This window comes from Vigna unguiculata, chromosome 7 (genome assembly GCF_004118075.2).
Source record: "Vigna unguiculata cultivar IT97K-499-35 chromosome 7, ASM411807v1, whole genome shotgun sequence".
Classification (NCBI taxonomy): Eukaryota; Viridiplantae; Streptophyta; class Magnoliopsida; order Fabales; family Fabaceae; genus Vigna; species Vigna unguiculata.
Genome location: NC_040285.1, coordinates 33763471 through 33784281, shown reverse-complemented (window position 1 = coordinate 33784281; position 20811 = coordinate 33763471). Strand labels below are relative to the sequence as shown.

Below are 20811 nucleotides of genomic sequence, written 5' to 3'. Positions count from 1 at the left end.
TATAAATTATTTCACATCTTACATATTAAACTTATTTTCATACCAAATATATTGTATGATTCATTTTTTTATAAATAATTTATAAAAATAATTATAAATCATTTATATATCATTTTATAGATAAGAATATTTTGATAATCAAACTTTTTTATCTATTATTTTTTTTAACATGTCATATTATTCAATTTAGTAACAAATTTGATTCTCTAACTCATTCCAAAATTACCTCCAAATTCTTTCAGAAAAAACAACACCGACTTCATCTCTAATTTTTTTAATCTATTCTTCTTATTCCCTCTCAAATCATTTCTCCTAAAAGAATTATGCCTTAATATTACAGAGATGGGATAAGTATTTTTGTTCTTTAAATTTTAACACGTTACTAAAAGACACCGTAGTTGCCAGGAAAGTTCAATTTCCCAGTCTGAAAAGGATTTTTGATAAGCTTGTTAAATTATTGTTCGTAATTTACAAAGAGACATTATAATTACTTTTCTGACATTTCATTTCAACCATTTGTTTACTGACGTAGTCAGGCCCTGCCCCCCAAAATTTTAATTGTTTTTTTGTTTATATATATATATATATATATATATATATATAATATAAAAATATATTTAAAATTTATTAAATTTTTAAAATTTTAAAATTGTAGTAATATATATTAGAAATTAATAAAAATTAATTTTTTATTTTTTATTTCTTTTATTTAAATATAACATTTAATGTAAATACAAAATAAAATATAAAATAAAACATAATAAAAAATAAAAATATTTAGGTTTAATTTTTCTTTTGGTCCCTGTTTTTATTTAAATATTGACACTAGGATTAGGTTAATTACACCAACAGAGCAAATTATTCATATTAAGAGTCTCAATTTGAACGAAAAGATCATTGATCTGTTTCGAAGAATTTAAGGAAATTTATTATAAAAGATAGAATTACATTAGTTTTTTCAAAAAAATCGGGATCAAATGAGACTAAAAAAATTGGAGGACCAACTTAACATTTTTAAACCAAAACATGAATCAAAAGAGTATTTCAACAAAATATTTATTAACATAATTTTTATTTTCCTTTTCATTGTCTTTTTAGTTTTTTCACAGATTGTAATAATCTCTCACTCTCATATGTCTTCTTTTTGTTTTTAAAGAAAAAAAGTTAGACATAAACTCATTATATTTCTCATTTATCATCTTCCTTTCCTGTCTCTTGTCTTACTTGATAATGAAAACATTATTTTTTTATTTCATGAGCTTTTTGTATTTTTTTTTATGAATATAGAAAAAAATAGTGTATTATGTATTAATAATAATGAATATATTTTTCTTTTAATAATTACATGTCTCAATTTTTTATTAAATTATGATCAATTAATTTTTAGTATTATTTACAAAAAAGGTATATTGATAAATAATGAAAGAATAAATTAATCATCTAAGAGTGATGAAAATAAAATTATTGACTAAAATAAGATAGATTCTACTTCTTCACATATTTTGAAGCATTATACTAATGATAAAAAATGTTCAGTTAAAAAAGTCATTTTTTGAAGCATTGTACTAATGATTGAATCTAATGATCTCAAAACTACATTATTTTGGCCCCTCCGACGCTTTTGGTCAAGATCCGTCACTAGGCGTAGTATACTTAAAGGAAAAATGCTAGTTTCTATTCAAAGTCACACGTGAATTTATACAAAATGTCTTAATTTAAACACACAAATAAGAAATAATAAGTATTTGGTTAAAGTAAAAATATATTTGGATGATTCTTCAAGTTATCGAATTATTATATATTTTTTTATTTTCTCCGGTTAATCAAATTATTTTATTCATTTTCATTTTTCTCCTAATTTAAATAATTTTATTTTGTACTATTTAATTCCAACATAGACCAAGGAAGATGGAAGGACAATGATTTGATCTGCGTTGATTCTTTTTAGTCGTAGGAAGTGCACAAATGCAATTTGGAGTCCATGTCTTTGGGAAGATAAGATTGGGAGCAAATTCATTTTAACTTATCTCTTTTTTATTATTATTATTATTATTATTATTATTATTGATCATGGACGACGAGTAATCATAATTCCATTTGTGCCCTCTTCACATCATTGGGAGCAATATTGCTTTATTATATATGCATTTAATTTTCTATTAACAAGATAGATACAACGTTATACTTTGTTGTTTTTCGAATTAAATAGGTCTTAAGATTATAATAGAACACAGAAAAATAAAATAAAGATAAAGAGTCAGAAAGTAGTTGGTCCTTTCATTAAGAAAAACTGAAGCATATATTTATTTGACAGCATCTTTTTATAAGGTTTTCATTTAGAAATATTAATAAAAGTTGTGTTTTCTAAATATAAGCCTTTTATATGTAGTTTTGATTTTGTTGAGTTATATGAAGATATTTATGTATAATTGAGAAGATTGAATACATGGAAGTGTGAATAAAATTCCTACACTTCATCGATAACTGAATCGCAGGTAAATTCAAAGCTTGTTTTTAAGATGTATGAGTTTGATTTTAAAATTAAGAAAAGAAGTATTTCTGGATAAAAAGTAGATACAGAGTATAAAATAGGCAGCTCGAAATATTGAATGAGAAAATGAATTACAGGAACAAGAAGATTAAAGCATAAATAGTGAGTATTTTAGGTGTATATTGTTTACTAAAAAATCAATTTCACATTCAACTTCACCTCAGTTCCTGCCCGATAACTTGGTGTCATTAGTTCCATTTTAAATGTATAATTTTGTTATTCATCATATTTATACAGCAATTCTCGTACGTTGTACCTGTCAAAAACATGTTTGAAAATGAATATTGTTCGTGTCACATGATTGGTCTAACCCTTGGAGACGAAGTTGTCAAAAAAATCATTTTTCTTAATAAAGTAACTTTGTTTTTATTGAAACATGAAATTCCATTTGTGCACCTCTCTCGATCTTATAAATATGCATAGCTTAGATGATTCTTCTTACCTATCTACTACTAAACTAACTCTCATTTAGTTATTTAAGATGCAAACTCATCTGGATCTCCATCTCCTAATCTATATTCTGTTAGCTGTCTTGTGCTCGGGTGCTTTGATATGCATATATAACATAACAAGGTATTGAACTTAATTCTATTCAATTGTCTTCAACTTATTCGTTAACGTGTTCTTCATCTTACTATGTACTTCGTTAACTGCTAAATTTTTTATGCAGACCCAGAGGTATACATGGCGCATTCGTTAATGGAGAGGGAGCAAACCTAGACATGACTGAGGCGGAAATACGCGCTGAAGATATTTCCGGCGCATTCAATAACGCAGACTACGCCGTACAAACTCATAAGAAGGCTAAAATTGGACGGTATTACATTTGAAAACATCTTAATCATTTAGATTGGTTTGCTTAATGTTTGCTTTTTTCTTTTCATTTCATATTGTCAGATACATTTCCAAAAGCCACCAGGTACATTTCGTCAAAACTGATATATATGCAATGTTGAATCAACATTGTCGGAGATTAACCCTTTAAATTGCTAACTTTTTGGTTTCATTTGGAAATAATATTCCAATTCCATTCTACTTTCATCATTACTTTTATCAATATATCGCACTAAGTTATAATACGATTTTCAAATTCTGACATATTTTCACTGTGAATTGGGTGAATGTAGTGAGCCAAGCGGGTCAGGGAATTCAGCAGAAGTACAAGAGATTAAGAATGTTTTATCACAGTTGATTGCGTACTTGTTCGGAGAAAAGTACCCGCCTAATTATAAAGGTAAAAATACTTGAGACGTTAATTCAGTGAGAAGCACGAGAAGAATGCCGAAGTAATTCCCGTATCTGTAACATTCTGGTTGCAATCTATTGCAATTTATTTTAAGCTTTCATCAAATGCTTGTATTCTCTTAATCTTCTGTACTTTCACATAATGTAATTCAAACATATCCAATAAAAACGTTTCCTTTTCTCGTTTAATTATTTAATGCCATTGCCATTTAATTCTAAATTCATCATTAAATATATGAAAGATTCTAGCATTTAATATCGTATAGTGACTTGTGAATGATCTAAGTGTAAATTTAAATCTCATACGAAATGAGAAAATTAAATAATATATAAAAATAAAAATTTATACACCAATACACTTATTTTCTTAAATTTTAGATTAGAGATATACGTTCATTTATTATGATCGAAACTTACTTTTAATAGGAATTACACTCTTTAAAACTGATCGGTGTAGTCATAAATGATTTTGTATGAAAATATTCATGAGATTTCCAATTTTATAAGTTTTTCTTTATGAATTAAATAAAATAAAAATAATCTTAAAACGAAAAAAAAAACTTCGAAAAAATGAATGACTATCAAATTTCTAAAATAGATTACACCTAATTTAGGAAATATTCTTTAAAAATGAAAAAAAAAATTACAACTATAATGAACACTTTCAATAAAATTAACTATTTACGTTTCTGTTGTAATTCTTATTTCATGTAGCTATTAGCGCTATAGTTACATTTAACTTTGTCAACTAATACTTCATCTTGTTTGAACCGTCAATCATTTCATCAGATTTCATTTTTCTGTCATTTTAAAAGGATCAAAATATATTCTTTTATTTTATTGTTGTTAACCAATGTTGTAAAGTTAAAAGTAAATAATGTTATAACAAAATCTTTCTTATCGTATTGAAAATAGAGAGAAATATATATTCAATATTTACGTTCACATATTTAGAAGAGGTGACTCTGATCCTTGGTTTTTACACATCTTTTAAGATGTTAAAAGGTGATGGTTTTTTCAAATTTATAAGTGAATATATATATATATATATATATATATATTTATTGTTAGAAAATATTACTCAAATAATACTAATAATAATAAAAATATAATAATAATTATTAAAACAATAATATATATATATATATATATATATATATATAAATAAATGAATATTAATTAAAGATCTAATAATTATAATAACAATAAGAGATAAAAAGTAAGTAAATGAAAAAAAGATATAGAAAAAATCTGGATTGAGGCACGCATGACGCTATCCGTAGAAAGAAAACGTTCCTTCTGTACATTACAATACGAATACACAATACACAATCATATGTGTTTCTCTCTCAAGATACAATGATTCATCAAATCGACCGAGTGCAGCGAATGATCTTCGAACCTTATAAACACCAATATCTTAAAGATAATATAGAGAAAAAAAGAATAACACTTCAAAAGAACTCTAATATTTATGGTTGTTTTGTTTTTGTTTTTCTTCATGCACCTAAATAATATTTATAAGTAAAAAAAAAAGATAGAAGAATAAATTATAATAAAAAATATAGTCTTCAACCATAAATCAAATTAACCTGTAAGATGTAAAGTTCATCAAAATTGTATCCATAGAATTTTTATTTTGATTATTTATATTTATATATATACTTTGGGTGGGTGGGTGGAATAGCGCGTGTTTGTCCTGGTGTTATATTGAACGTGACTTAAACTCAAAACGACTTCTTTTTCTCGTTCAAAAGTAATACATTTTCATAGCTGTCAGTAGATATCTTTTTCTTTTCTTCATCACCTTTTCGTACAATAATGAAGATACTTCTATCAAATGACAAGACATATCATGAAATACTCAGATACGTGAGTCGTTCAGTTCACACCTTCAATTTTATTTTTCTTTTTACATATTTTACAGTCAGACATTTTACTTTTGCACATTTTTTTACCGGTTCATTAAAGTTTGATGATGTGAAGTGAAATTTACAAACAAATGAAATTGTATCAAAATAGCATAGTTTCGAAAAACATTGATAAAATGACAGTCGTTGAACATTTATTGAAATAGTAAAATGTGTCAAAGTTAAAAAGTTTGATAATAAAATTTATAAAAAGGATAAAATTAAATGGTAAAATTTAAAATATATTAACAACTAAATGATAAATTATATAATTAAACTTAATTCATATCAGTAAACACACAACAACATATAAGACTTTCTATAAAAGAATCATGACATGTGAATACACTACTAATGTCATGGTTAATGTAATTGGATCTTGGAATATGAAGGAGTTTTTATTTTAATAGTATTTTTAGTTTTAAAAGTAGTTTTAAAAGTTCCAATTGTATGATAAATATATAAATATATAAATTTTTGTTGATAAAAAAAAAAAAACTTGTACTAGTGGAATTCAAGGTACTTATCGCACTTTTAATAAAATATATGAAATCATAAAATAGAAAAACACTTTACCTCTTTTTTTCAGCGGTTAATATAAAAAGATGAACATTTTAAAAGAATTAGGAAGGGTGAAGGATTTTTGTGACTTTTTTTAGAGTAAAGCTCACACGCATATTTGAAAAAGTTAAAATGTTTTATCCGTTACTTACGGCAATGACCGCTGATTATTCCAATAATTGTTTGAAGGGTGCATTTGTGTGATTCACACTATGATAGAGTTAAGAATTAAGTCTTGCCTTCTTTTAAATTGACTTTGAAAGAAATTTATAGGAAGTTCCATTTGAGAAACATAGTCTCCTTAGAAGACTAAAACAATGTGAGTGATAATATTTATTTTATTTAGTATAATAACACATTACTTTATTATTTACGTTAGATATATAAGTAGTTAGTGAAGGGGAGGTTTAACTTAATTTTCATTGATATATTATATATATAAATATATGAAAAAAAAATGTATTTTGAAACTAAAAAATTATAAGTATTGTTTAATATTAGAAATAAGTATAATTTATTCTTTAAAGTTTAACTCACAATATTAAAATTATAATTGAGTTAATTACACGATTTTTTTTTACATATTTACTTCTAAATATAAAAATAATTATCATTTCTTTAATTTACTTATATATAGATAAATAGACAAACAGATTACCATAATTTATTCTATACATATATTCATAAGAGAAACATACAGAAAAAATATAATATTTTTTATAGATTAAAATTTAACTACACATAAGTTCAAAAATTTTATGGAGAAATTAAACAAATAAATACTTTAAAATGATTATCTTAACGTATTCATGTGTAATCGTCAAAAAGAAATCCTTATAATTATTTATTTTTCTTCTTTTGGTCCATATATATTTACTTGGTGGGTGGGTGGAGTAGTGCCGTGTTTGTCCTGGAGTTTTATTGTACGTGACTTAAATTCAAAACGACTTCTTTTTGTCGTTGAAAAGTAAAATATTTCCATCATCACTCCAAACACATCGTAGTTACTAGGAAAGTTCCATTTCCCAGTCTGAAAACGAGTATTGATGAACTTATTAAATTATTACGATTCTCCCTCTCTTTTTCTACACTACCCACGAATTCAACCATCTGTTAATCATCGGAATTCAAGTGACACACTATATTTTTTTAATATCAATCAAATGATTTTCAAATTTTTTTTATTTTATATATTTTGCCTTAAATTCAATTAATTTTGTTATTTTATTTTAAGTTAAAGAAAAATCAAGATAGGATGGAAGAAACATGCCTTGGGTTGATTTTGTTATATGAAGATATTTATGTATAGTTGAGAAGATTGAAACTGGGAATGGTCCAGGCCTCAAGATGTTTTAAGTTTAATTAGATGCAGTAATATATAACTATATATATTATGATAACAGTGTGTTAGGAACTTAAGTGTGAGTCTAAGTTTTATATTAGTTAAAAATGAGAAAGTAAAGTACCGTATAAGGATAAAGACCCATAAATTCATTACTTTAAAGTTTTGGATTGAGAGTGGTGTCAATACCATATATAGTTAATCTCAAGTCTCATTGGTTTTTGTTCTTCCCAGGGAAACCCCCTCCTCTATAAACCTAACAAGTGGTATCAGAGTCGATGGTTAAAACTAGTTGAGCCGAGTGCAGTATGATCCTTGTATCAAAAGTCTTCCTGACAAAGATTTCAGGTAAACGTATCTCGTTAAGAAGATCGACGATAAAAAAAAAGAAAGAAAAAGAGTACTCGTGCATCTTTCTCTCACAACCTACAATAATTTTCAAAATGAGATGGAGTAGTTAACCAATGCACCAGGAAGCATCTTTCCCCTATAGAGTGGCCACTTTAGACAAGCACAATTTTTTCTTCAATATTTAAACCCTATGCGAATTGTTATTTGTCCAATTCCCTCCTTTATTTTTTTAATAAGAAAGAGACAGGTGTTTTAAAATTCTTTTAAAAGTAATTTTTTAATGAAACATCAAATTCCACTTGTCTACCTCTATATATAGATCTATGAACATTCATACCTGGAACATTTCCTCTCATCTATCTACTATAAACTCACTCTCATTTTAGTTATTATTAGGATGCAAATCTCCCTCGATTCCAGATTCCTTCTCTATCTTCTCTTGATTGCCTTCTTCCTTGGTGCTCTTGTATGGCTCTTCATATGTAACCTAACAACAAGGTATGGATTTTCGTACTTTGCTTCTGTACTGGAAAGTTCAAAGAACAATCAAATCTCTTCTACTTCTGTTGATTCTAACTCTTTTAAGTTACTTCAAACTTTGTAATAAGTTAGAATATAGATAACTCTGAGGAAATGATGTTGATGTCCAGGACAATGATATTCAATTATCTTTAACTTATCTGTTGATGTTATTATAAGATGAGAAATGGTGAAATGAAATAGTTGTGGATAATGTTATTATAATTGCAATTAGCTCACTAATTAATAAATTGTCTCAATTTAACCTTTAATTAAATATTGTGTGCAGAGGCAGAGGTATAGAAGGGTCATTCCTTGTTGATGACGAAGGGGACCAAAATGCTGTTGAGGCGGAAATCCGTGCTGGAGGGGTTACCGAGTCGTTCAATGTAAAGAAAAAAGGCAAACAAAATCTTGAAAAGGCGAAAATTATCTGGTATTGTTTTCGAAAGGATCGATGTTGCAATTAGATTGGTCTGTTTAGACTTTTACTATTGGATATGTGTTTGATAAATATTTACAATTACTTTAATCAATTCACATTGTGACGTCTTTATTTTCATTTTCGATGGGTTAATGCAGTGGTGGCTCAAACGGGACCGCGGATTCAGAACAGAACTACCTTTTAAATATTTTATTTCAGGTCATTGCATATTTGTTTGGAGGAGGTCCTTATGGAGATAAAAACAAGTGAGCTGAGACCTTAATTTAGGATAACTTTGGCAAGCTCAGAAGCACACGCATGATGTTGCAGTAATTTAGGATAGATATGAGGATCTGGTCTGTAACATTTCTTTCTCTAGGACAACTTGTGTAACATTTCTTTCTCTCGGATAACTTTTGTTTCTATATTGGTGCATGAAATTTTTTTCTATTTTCAGATAATTTGTTTTTGTTGGAGAGTGGGATACGTACGCCTAATTATGATTAATTTTATCAGGATATTTTAATAAAAACTTGGCCTCTTATGTTTAATAATTTTGTGACATATTCATCTTGAAATGCAATATTTTTTAAAATATAAAAAATACATCAAAAATATCTATTTCTGACAAAAAAAGGAAATGACCAAGAAACTAAACAACGGCATATTATTAGAAGTTAATCGTAATATTTATTTCATCAAAAAAGATATCACTATAGCCTCCCAATTTAACTCCATTGAGATAACATAAAGAAAAAACTTTAAGCTACACCTCTCGCTTTTGTTTACAAGGTAGTTTATTCAAGATGTTGAATAAATGTATGTTATGATTATCAGGTTTGAATAATATATATTCTTTTCTATATTCATATATTTCTGTTCCTTCCTTTATTGATTTCTAAAATGTAAATGTATATAGTGCAAATATATTTATTACATTATTTTCATTAATAAGGATCAACCGTCTTTTAAACTTCAATTATACATCCTATATCAGCAATCTCTCTTTATCTCTGCAATTTGCTTAAATGTTCGTCTGAGGATTCTTCAATTCATCCAAAACATCTTTTATTGTTGATAATTTCCCAATCAGTTAATCTCTAATATTATATACATTTTAAATTATCATAAAAATCATATGTACATATTTGCATATAAACTTTCATATAGTACATATAATTTAAGTATCGTATTCTTCATACATCTAAACAGTATATCTATTTGTTACAAGTTAACATTAACTCTCCTTATGTAATTAGTATGTTTCCTATAAGTAAAGTTTAAATAACACTTGTGGTAACTTTTAATTAGTTTTCTAACATCCACTAAAAACTCTCACTCTCAGAGAACCTCTAGGTGGGTAAGTATACTTTCAAAGACCTCCACTTAATGAGGATGACATCCATATATTTGGACATAAGCACAAATAAAAATATAAGATCTTTGAGATTTTATCTTGAATGTTAAAAATGATTAATCAAAATAATATTGATAATAATAAAACTAATTATTATTATTATAAGAATAATAATACTAAAACATATATATGAATTAAGAATATTAATAAGATATAACAATTTTTACAACAATAAAAGATAAAAAGTAAATGACAAAATGAGTAAAAATATCATAGGTTGAGGTACGCATAACGTTATTCTTGAAGAGAAAACACATCCACTGCACTGAACAAACAAAATGATTTGCGTTTCTCTTCCAAGATACAACAATCCATTAGATCGATCGAATGTAGCGAATAATCTCCTCTGAATCTTATGAACATCAATGTCTTAAAAAATAATATAGAGAAGAAGACAAAACACTTTTATACGAATTCTATTGTTTGTTGTTATCTATTCTCGTATAAATAGGAAATAGGAAGTATTTATAAATAATAGAGATAGACTTAAAAGTCAATTCTAACTAGTTTGATTAAATAAAATATTAATTCATAATAAAATTATAATCCTTCATTATAAATATCATTTACCCACAAAATTAAATGTACATAAAAATAGTATTAACCATAAGATAACATTTTAATTATATATTTTTTAAATTATATTAAATATTTCCATCACTTAATTCAAGCCTAAGCATCAAATTCTGTCTTATCAAATATTTCTTCCCTTTCCACCTTAGTATTTTCAAAAGTGACTTATTTATGTATTATAAATACATTATACAATTGTTAACTGAACACCTTGTCACAATATGTGTTCCCTTTATTTCTTACACTTTGTTCACATCCAAGTAATTATTGTTGGAATAGACAGATTCACGAGTGATTGTCTTGTTCATTTCAAGTGATTTCTGCGTGAGTGCGAGCGCTGATTTGCATAATATACAAAATTTAATATTCACTCGTAAGGGAATGTGCGGGTAAACAATGTAATTATTGTCTGCTTTTACCAAATAACCCTACATCATTAATCATAATTTCACATTACACCTTTATTTTTTATTTTTAGTCTTGACTGTGTTCATGACTTTGCATGCCGTCAAAAAGCAGCGAGGGTTAGGATTCTTAATGAGATTCCTGCATGAACAGGAACAATCCTTGCGATGAACGTCCAATTTTATTTTAAATTAATTCAATGAATCTAAAAATTCTCGTTTAATACTTATATTAATTTATAGTAATAACACTAATGAAATATAAAGCTTTTAAAAATATTTCTCTTTGAAAAATAACTCAACATCAAAATAAAATGTAAGATAAAAATAATATTCACAACAATATTTAATATTCATGTAATCACAATATATATATATATATATATATATATATATATATATATATATATATATATATATATATATATATATATATATATATATATATCACCTGGAACAAAAGTTAATTAAAATTATCCATTCAACCCATGCATTGTCTTTGAAATTAACTGTATTTTTATTCATTTTTTAATTAAAAATTAATTATTCAAATTTTACTTTAATTTAATTTGAACATTTCTTTTTGAATTAATATATTAAAACTTCTTTTAATAGTAATAACATTTGTATTTTTAATTAACTAGACCTATTAATTTTTTATTTAAAAACCGATCATCAACATATTCTTTTACATTAATTTTTTTAATTCATCAATTCTTTACTTCATATTACTTCTAACAACAAGAGCAAATGCATAATTTTTTAATTTTATTTATTATAACATTTTTTATCCATCAAATCCATCAAATCTTTGACAAACTTTTTTCTAAAAATTCATTCATTTTTCACCTCTCAATTCTCATAGTAAAAACCACCACACTTATCTCAAATCCTTCATTTCACCCTCCCTAAATCTATTATGTGTATTCTTCATAACATAAATGATGTTGTTAGCTCAAAACCACATTACCTCGACACATGCATATAAGTAATAAGATCAACACACAAAAACAAGATAAGGAATATGAGAGATGTTAGAGGTTAGAATACCCTAAACCTGCTTATATATGATTTTACCTACCCAACTTAGGTCTACTAATGTAAGAGCTACAAAATAATATAAAAAAAACTATTAAGTTATCCATTCATTAATTTTTGTAGGCATCCCAACTTGTCAAATTTAAATCGACCCTCGTGGAGGAAGGAGAGTGGTGACATCTCAATTACTCAAACTAGAAAATGAGTGTGAAAAAATATGATTCTAGTAAACACATGAATCTAATCGGTACATCTCATTCTTGCAAGAGAATTAAAATTGCAATAAACAAAATGAATCACATAAATCATCCAAACTACCCTTCAGTTGAAATTTTTCTATAAACAGTTTTATGCAATTCTTTTACAAACAAAATTATTTCATAAACAAATAAAAAATAAAATTTCATAAGAACTAATAAGAAAAAACCCCTCTAGATTAATTGATGCAAAGTTAATTTACAATTCATTAAAAATAGCTCTTATTTTAGTATTTTAATAATATTTCCCAATATTTATCATAATTTAATTAATTATCTAGCCATTATAATTATACTATTTTTTTTCCTAAAAATAATTTATTTCAATCCTTATATATATATATATATATATATATATATTCAATTTTTAATAATTATTAATTTCCAACATCTAAATTCATACAAATTAAAAGAAAATAAAATATTTTTTTATGAAGATTAAAAGCATATATTTCACTTAAAATCTGTTGAAATATAAAATGATGAAAACATTTAACATAAAAAATTCTCTTGCACGCCAACCAATAACTTGGTCTATTTTTATGGAGTTAGGCAAGCGTGTTTAAAAAATGTTAGAAACTTTTTTCCATTTTATAATAACACGGAATATTCTAATTGGCAACTTGATTCGACAGTGGTCTTAAGGTCTCTTACTCTCCAAACGTGGTCTTTCTTAAGTCTTAAGGTCACTGAAAAAAAAAAAAGAAATGGGAAAGTAAAGGAACCAACACATACAATGGGAAACACAATTAATTACCTTTATCTTAATTTTTAAACGATTATTATTTTCAAAAACAGTTCACACTACATTATTAACATCCTGGTAGTCTTCCATTAATGGTTTACTGCTCAACTTTTTTATTGCATTTAAACTCAGCAAAATGCTATATATGAAAGATTTCTTGTATATTTTTCCATGGGCATCGATGAGTACCGATATATATATATATATATATATATATATATATATATATATATATATATATATATATATATATATATATATATATATATATATATATATATATATATATACTATTTTAATTTTAACGCATTTATAATTTTAAAAACTTTATATATTTTTCATATTAAATATGTTTTTAATTTCAGGTGAAATTAAAATTCGTCTTTATCTAAAATTTTAATACAATTTGATTTCTAAATGTTAGAAATGAACATATATTGTCTTTTTAATCCAATTAATTTAAAATGTATATTTGAGTTGTTTATACTGTCTCACAGGTTCCAATATCTAATAAAACATATGTTTGACACAAAAAAAATATATTATCGTAATTGGATAAAAAGATTATATCCATTCATTTTTAAAGTTTGAAAACTAAAATGTATCAAAATTTTAGACAATAACAAATTTTAATTTTTCATCAAAGTTCATATACTAAAAACATATTTAACATTTTATCTTGGTATCCCTTAAGTTTGGTCCCAAACCAAAATGTGCCATTGGGATAGCAAAATTGGATCTTGTTAATTTTTTCACGTATTCAACCAACAAATATTATACCCGTATCAGTTTTTAATTATTTAAAAGCTGGTCAAAATTTAATATATGATCTACTGGTTCAATGTTTGAATGACTATATTTAAGAACAAACGTAATAAATCGTTAGGATTTTTTGAAATATAATTATCCTGTTTAATCCAAGATGATTTAAATCCTATAAAATAAATGACCAATTAACATAAAAAAAGTGAAACGTTATGAAATAGTGAAACAAATATTATTATCATTATTATTTACTAGTGTACACATAGACACAACATTTTTTAAATATGTATGATATTATATTAGTAGGTAATGATAATGTGATTTTTTTAAGTTAATATATAAAATAAAATTATATTTATTAAAAATAAAGTGAAATATATAAGAAAAGATGAGAAAATAATTGTTGTTAAGTAAAGAAAAAAGAGAAGAAAGATAGACGATTTTTAAAAAAAAGTTTGTAAAAGTAACGGTCAATTTTCAAAATTTTAATAAATAATTATATTTTAAAGGGTAAAATTGATATTTTAAAATGTATATCAAAAGAGAATCATCTTTATATATTGTTATAGATATTATTTCGTTATATTAAATGAAAATTTGATATTCATTTTATTACAAGAAAATGGTAATTATTTACGAATTTCTTTTATATAATTTTTTTTATTTAGAAAAAAATCTTAAATAACATTAACGTTCCGTGAGTAACAAAGAAATTACATAAAAAATTTCAAAAATAAATATGACAGACTTTGAAAGAATGACTATCTAAGCGTAGGAAATAATTATAATTTGTATTTTGTTTCTAGTTTTTTGGTGCATTTTTTTCATTAATTATTTAGTAGTGAACAAAAATAAATTTGTTTTTGTCGATGAACAATATGTGAAAAATAATAACTTCACGTGAATGTTAACAAAGATTCAAGAATATCCAATTAACGCAGTTGATTAATGGTGGACGATAATATAGATATTAAAGACCATTCTCCTAAATTATGACTAATGGACTAAGCGTGATGATTTCTTTCAAAGAAACCTAAGTATAATGATTAAGACGATCTAGTTTCAAAGATAAACACATATGTTACTCTAAAGGAGGTAACTTTTGCCCTAAAGAAAAGGGAGAATTCTTAAAGAAAAGTATTGACGATGTATTTGGTAAACTTAAGGTTTAGGGTACCGCGTAGCAATAATTTTGATCGGTTCCCATAGAGCGCGAGACACGGATGTAAATTAAACCATTAAAAAACATGATTCATTATTCATAGCAACAACAACGGACTAGTTTTTCCAAGGTTCTCACTGCACAAGTCTTACGGTTCACACAATAACTATTAAAGTTCAAATTCGGTGTAAGAATATGGTCATTAAAGTTAAAATTCTAGATCAATAAGAAAGTATTGTTCGTTAACAGAGTCTGTAAGATAAAATAGTCGTATATAATGATATAAATATTCAACCTAAAGTTCACTTATAACAAACATAAGTTCAATTCACATAAACACTTAAAACATCAAGACAATAAATTTATGGACATTTATTTTTATATGGTGTTCAATTTTTTGATTTTTATTTAATGTGGGACTTAGATTCATATTTGAATTTTCAATATTTATTTATTTAAAGGTAAATATTTTATGGTGGCTTTTTTTATACATTATTTTTCCTTGGTTTTAATCCAGTATGAAAAATAATAATTAAAAGAATTATCTTTTGCTATGTTAAAAATACCTATATATGCTCTTCGTAAACAACACAAAAAAGTCGTCCCCTCCGGAGAAAAATCAGTATGTGTGCTTGATTTATTTTCTTAACGTATTCATATATATGTTTATTAGGATGATTTCAAAAAATAACAAAGATTACCTTTTTAAGTTGTATATAGGTATATAAGTTAAACTTTAAAGTATTTATTTGTTTATTTGTAAAATTTATGATTTCTTTGAAATTTTGTTTTAATAATACCAATGAAAGAGGGACATAGTGAGGATCGTTTTTTATTCTTATAAAATCGTATATTTAACCTTTTCTAGATTTTGTCCCATTATTACAAACAAAATCTTTGAATAATGATTAATTTTGGTGACAAAAAATAATTAATCACTATAACGATAAATTTAGATACCAATTTATAAATTAAAAATTATTGATAACTAAAATAATTTTAAAAACTTATAATTAGTTTTTAAATTGATAACTAAAATAGTCTATATTATAAATTGATCTCTAAACTGGCCAGTAACATTAATAATCAAAATTTTGACTATTAAAAGAATTGATCTTTAAACATATTTTAGATCACTAAAATTAGTTATTATTTAAAAATTTTCTTGTAATTCACATGTTAATGAGTTGAGAAATTGATGTTTCATACAAATTAAAACTTAATTTTTATGTTTTCTAGATTATTGGAGTTTATAGAAATTTAAGATCCTTTTTCTATCCTAGGATATCTCTTTGACTTGAATGACAAATAACTTTCAAGTACGAAAAACTAATTAATTAAATATAATTATTGTGGAAAAATAATGAAGAAATCTACTAGACGGTAAACAAAGAAGAGTAAGAACAAAAGAAAAACACAGAGGAATTTAATATAATTATATTGAGGTGTTAACAAATTTTAATTTTACATTCATAATAAGAAACTCAGTAATAATGGAAATTATAACTTGAATTTTCTGTGAACTTTCAAATATCGATTAGTTAAAACAGTAGATATAAGATCATTTTTATACAAAAATAGTTGTTATAACTAACTTTCGTAAATCATGTCTAAATAGTGAAGAAGTCACATGAATAGTGCTTTGAGAGTGGATTCTATTATAGCAGATGAAAAAAGTTACAGTCTAATTTAGGGTTGAAAGTTTGATACTATAAAATGATGTAGTGCCATAAGGATATAGGAACCTTAATAAGATTTTATTGAGTAAAGCTTCATAAATCTTCACTATGATTCAACACAAATCTTTTAAGTGAGAATCACTCACTGAGGTCATTACATGATTAATCACCAATCAACTAGAATAGATCCAAACAATTAAAGAACTTACTGTAATTGTAATCACCAATCAACTAGAATAGATCCAAACAATTAAAGAACTTATTGTAATTGTATACATAAGACAGATTATGATCTATTGAGACCTTTCCCACTTTCAAATCCTTGAGCAATCTTCTCTCATACAAAATGCAATTTGAAATTAATGAACCTAATTTTTTTCATGGTAGTCTTGATTCTTAGATAGCTGTTGCATTTTGTGTAGTAAAAAATATGATGAGAATATGAATGCGTAAATTTTTTAGACAAGTTGAAACACTATCTTTAAAGATTTATCCGTAGTATATGAGCAAAACTCTCAGGACACAATAAGAAGATCTCAGATATATTCCGAGAATAATAAAAACTAGTAAGATAAACTCTTTAGAAGAGTATGAATAATCTAGGATAATAGAATAAAGATATAAAGGGTGAAAAGAGAAAAAGAAACCCTTGAGAGAAATATATGTAAGTTGAATTGTCTCCTTGTTAGAGAGCACCAGACCACATTTTTATGTGATGAGAGATGGTGATGAGTTAAAAACCCATGACTCGTAATGAATATCTTGCAATAGCTTAGCAACAGTAATATATGTTGTAATGTCCAAATTCAAATTGTTATATTAATAATAACCAAAACAAAACTACTCTAACTATCATGACCAAATTACAATTGCATATTTTGCAATAAATAGATTTTACAACATTTTGTTGTCACAATAGAGTGTGACTACTTGATTTTGAGCCTTCAACATTTTGACTAGACTCTTCATTAATGAAACTTCCTTCATTGCCTATCATGACAATGTATCTTGTCTTAATTGTCGATAAAGTCATCACCTTTTATAGATTAACCTTCAAATTGTTGTAGTACCATAAGCAATAAACACAACTCATGAGAAATTTATTGGTGTCCAAACTCAAAGAGAAAACCAAATGAATAAATACTTTGATTGGATATTTTTTATATCGCATATATCTATACAAATTCTAAAATCAATATAAAAATCTCTTTTTTAACCGGTATAAAAAGTTTTTCTTGCCCTGATAATAATAAGTTTAAGAAGCACGATTCTTTTTGTACACGGTATTACCATGTAGAACCTTATTTTTCGATGCTCAACAACTAGTGAATGAAGTCCAATTCCCTCCTTTATCATTTTTTAATAAAAAGGTAACATGTGCTTAATATTTTTTTCGAAAACAACTTTTTCATTTTTATTACTTTAATTGTTACTAAAATATTAATTTTCCTCTTAAGCATCCCTCCATCTATATAAATAGGCTTACCTTGGATGATTCTTCTCAGCCTTTAAACTTACAGTCATTTAATCATTTAAGATGCAGACTCCACCCACAGATCCCAATTTTATTGTTAATATTATGTTGGCTTTCGTACTGCTCTTGTTGGGTGCTTTGATATTGATACGTTTTTTCACACATAACTCAAGGTATGGATAACCATTTTGATTTCAATATTTAAATATTAAAACAATTTATTGATTCCCAGTCTTTTAAGTTACTTGAAATATGTATAGATAAGTTAGAATTTAGATAATTGAAAGATGAAATATGTGTACAATAATCTAATTATATAACTCTTCACGTTCAGAACTCTTGTTAATTATAACACATTGTCATTAACTTTAGAGAAAGGTTAGCTATAACATTTAGAGTAATAATAAGTCTTAATTACTATAATACGTGCATGGTTTATGACTCCAGCATAATCGCATCAAGAATTATATATCTCAATGCATTTTTTACTAATTTACTTAATCAGCACATTTAATTGTGCTGACACAAAGAACATTGTACATATTTAGGTTCATGATGTGGTGGAGGGTGTCATATACAGTGCATGTAATCATGGAAGATTTATACCATGATTTAAACTATGTTTTAATATCATATGTTCATCACACAAACACACTATATTTATGAATTGCAATGAAGTAAAGGATGTTGTTTTTAAGAGTGTTGGTTGACCAACCTAACTGTGCATTTTTATAAAGAAAACAATTTATTTGACAGTACAAGTTTAAAATAATAACAGGTTATCTATGCATTCTCCGCCTTAAATTCCAACTTTACCTAAATTATATTCAGTTTCTTTGAGAGGGTAGTTGTGTAAACAGCATAGTTGATAACGTTGTTTTCTACCTCTTATTGATGTTAAGTTTTGTGAATAAAATCAACTCCTACATAACTTTTATCTTGTTTAATCCTCTAGTTTATGTTGTTTTTACATTGTTTCGTATTTTAGTTGTTTTATGTTTTTTTACTTCTAATCTCTATTATGAGTGTGTGAAATAAAATAATAGGAAGTAATTCTGGTGGAAGAAAACAAGCTAAAGCTCAAAGAAGCATGATTGGACATAAACGATTAACTTTTACACAAATAATCATGTCGAGGGGCACCGAGATCAAGTCCAGCACTGCAAACATGGAGAAAGGACTCACCTATATGTATATACTGCCTTGGACAACCCTTGGAAGGCCAAAAAACGATCATTAGGCGCCAGGGTCACTCGCTGGGCGAGCTGGTGGCTCGCTGGGCGAAAATGGCATATCAGAACTGCAGTATTCGAGTCGCTGGGCGAGCACATGTCTGAAAACGTCGATTTTAGACCTCGCTGGGCGAGAATGAAGCCGCTGGGCGAGAATATCGATCCCAATTCGCGAATATGGTTATTTAATCATGTTTCTACGAGAGTATTAGGAGATTCCTCATTTTTAACGAATAGAAACACCTTGGGTGCTTGGGAGAGACTCTTGGAGGCTATTAGGGGTGTTGGGAAACTCTCCTTTCTCCTTCTTGGGTTTCCTTCTTCATCCATGGAGGTTTTACCCCTTATAGGTTGGAGAGGATGATGAGCTACAAAATTGAAGGCGGAGATGCGAATGGGAGGCGCAATTGAACCATGAGCAGTATTCAAGAACCTTGGGAGAGAGATTGTTTCTACTTTATGGTTCCAATTTCTTCCTTATTATTCAATTTTGTAAAACCCTAGGTTCTCCACCATGGAGAGCAATTTCTATTTGTTGAGATTAGATGTAAACCATTGAATTCTTGTGTAAAATTGTGTTGTTAATTTATATGCTTTTCCAATTCATGTTAGTATTTGATTTCCTTGCTTAATGCTTGATGTGGATTGTTCCCATGCTTGATTTGTGATTCTTAAGGTGTTGGGAAACATCTTTAGAATCTAGATTTGAAATTAAATACCTAATGGATGCTTGTATCTAGGAATAGAACTTGGTTCATTAGTAATCTTAGATTCTTGAAACTAATGCATGATTTCACTTGTTGAGGATTCAAGAATTGAAACTTGATGAGTAATCATAGGCTCAAAGGCTCTAGGAATAGGATTTGAGTATTCTTGTGAATTGATTTTAACATGAATATGGAATTGAGATAATTTAGAATGCATGAGAATGAAATGGTTGAAGTCTAATCTTGACAAATTGTAAATACACTATGTTAATTTCTAGTTGCACACCAACTGTTTCATAAAATACAAAAAGAGTTTCTTAGTATTTTTGTGAACTTTGTGTCTAATTGAGTCGTGAATTGCGAGAGTTGTCATGTGTTGCACAAGTCCCTTGGGAGAGAACGATAACATACTTATTACTTGCTATGTGTGACCGGTGCACTTGCCGTGTTGGTTT

The 20811-nt window shown here is 26.5% G+C and overlaps 2 protein-coding genes across 3 annotated transcripts in view; both read left to right on the top strand.

The window, feature by feature from the left end:
* The first annotated feature begins 2968 nt into the window (after window positions 1-2968).
* LOC114189764 overlaps window positions 2969-20811 on the top strand; it is a 33153-nt gene continuing 15310 nt past the window's right edge. Inside the window, exons 1-3 of one of the 2 annotated variants that reach the window (XM_028078443.1) lie at window positions 2970-3124; window positions 3222-3368; window positions 3679-3985. In XM_028078443.1, the coding sequence (XP_027934244.1) occupies window positions 3033-3124; window positions 3222-3368; window positions 3679-3799 (360 nt within the window). In that variant the 5' untranslated portion in view covers window positions 2970-3032 and the 3' untranslated portion in view covers window positions 3800-3985. Of the gene's footprint in view, window positions 3125-3221; window positions 3369-3678; window positions 3986-20811 lie in introns of those variants that run through there. The other variant, XM_028078444.1, reaches the window with a different exon arrangement.
* On the top strand, window positions 8285-9379 carry LOC114189763. The gene is made up of 3 exons (XM_028078442.1): window positions 8285-8458; window positions 8769-8915; window positions 9062-9379. The coding sequence occupies exons 1-3, from the start codon at window positions 8358-8360 to the stop codon at window positions 9171-9173; spliced, it is 360 nt and encodes a 119-aa protein (XP_027934243.1). The 5' UTR covers window positions 8285-8357; the 3' UTR covers window positions 9174-9379.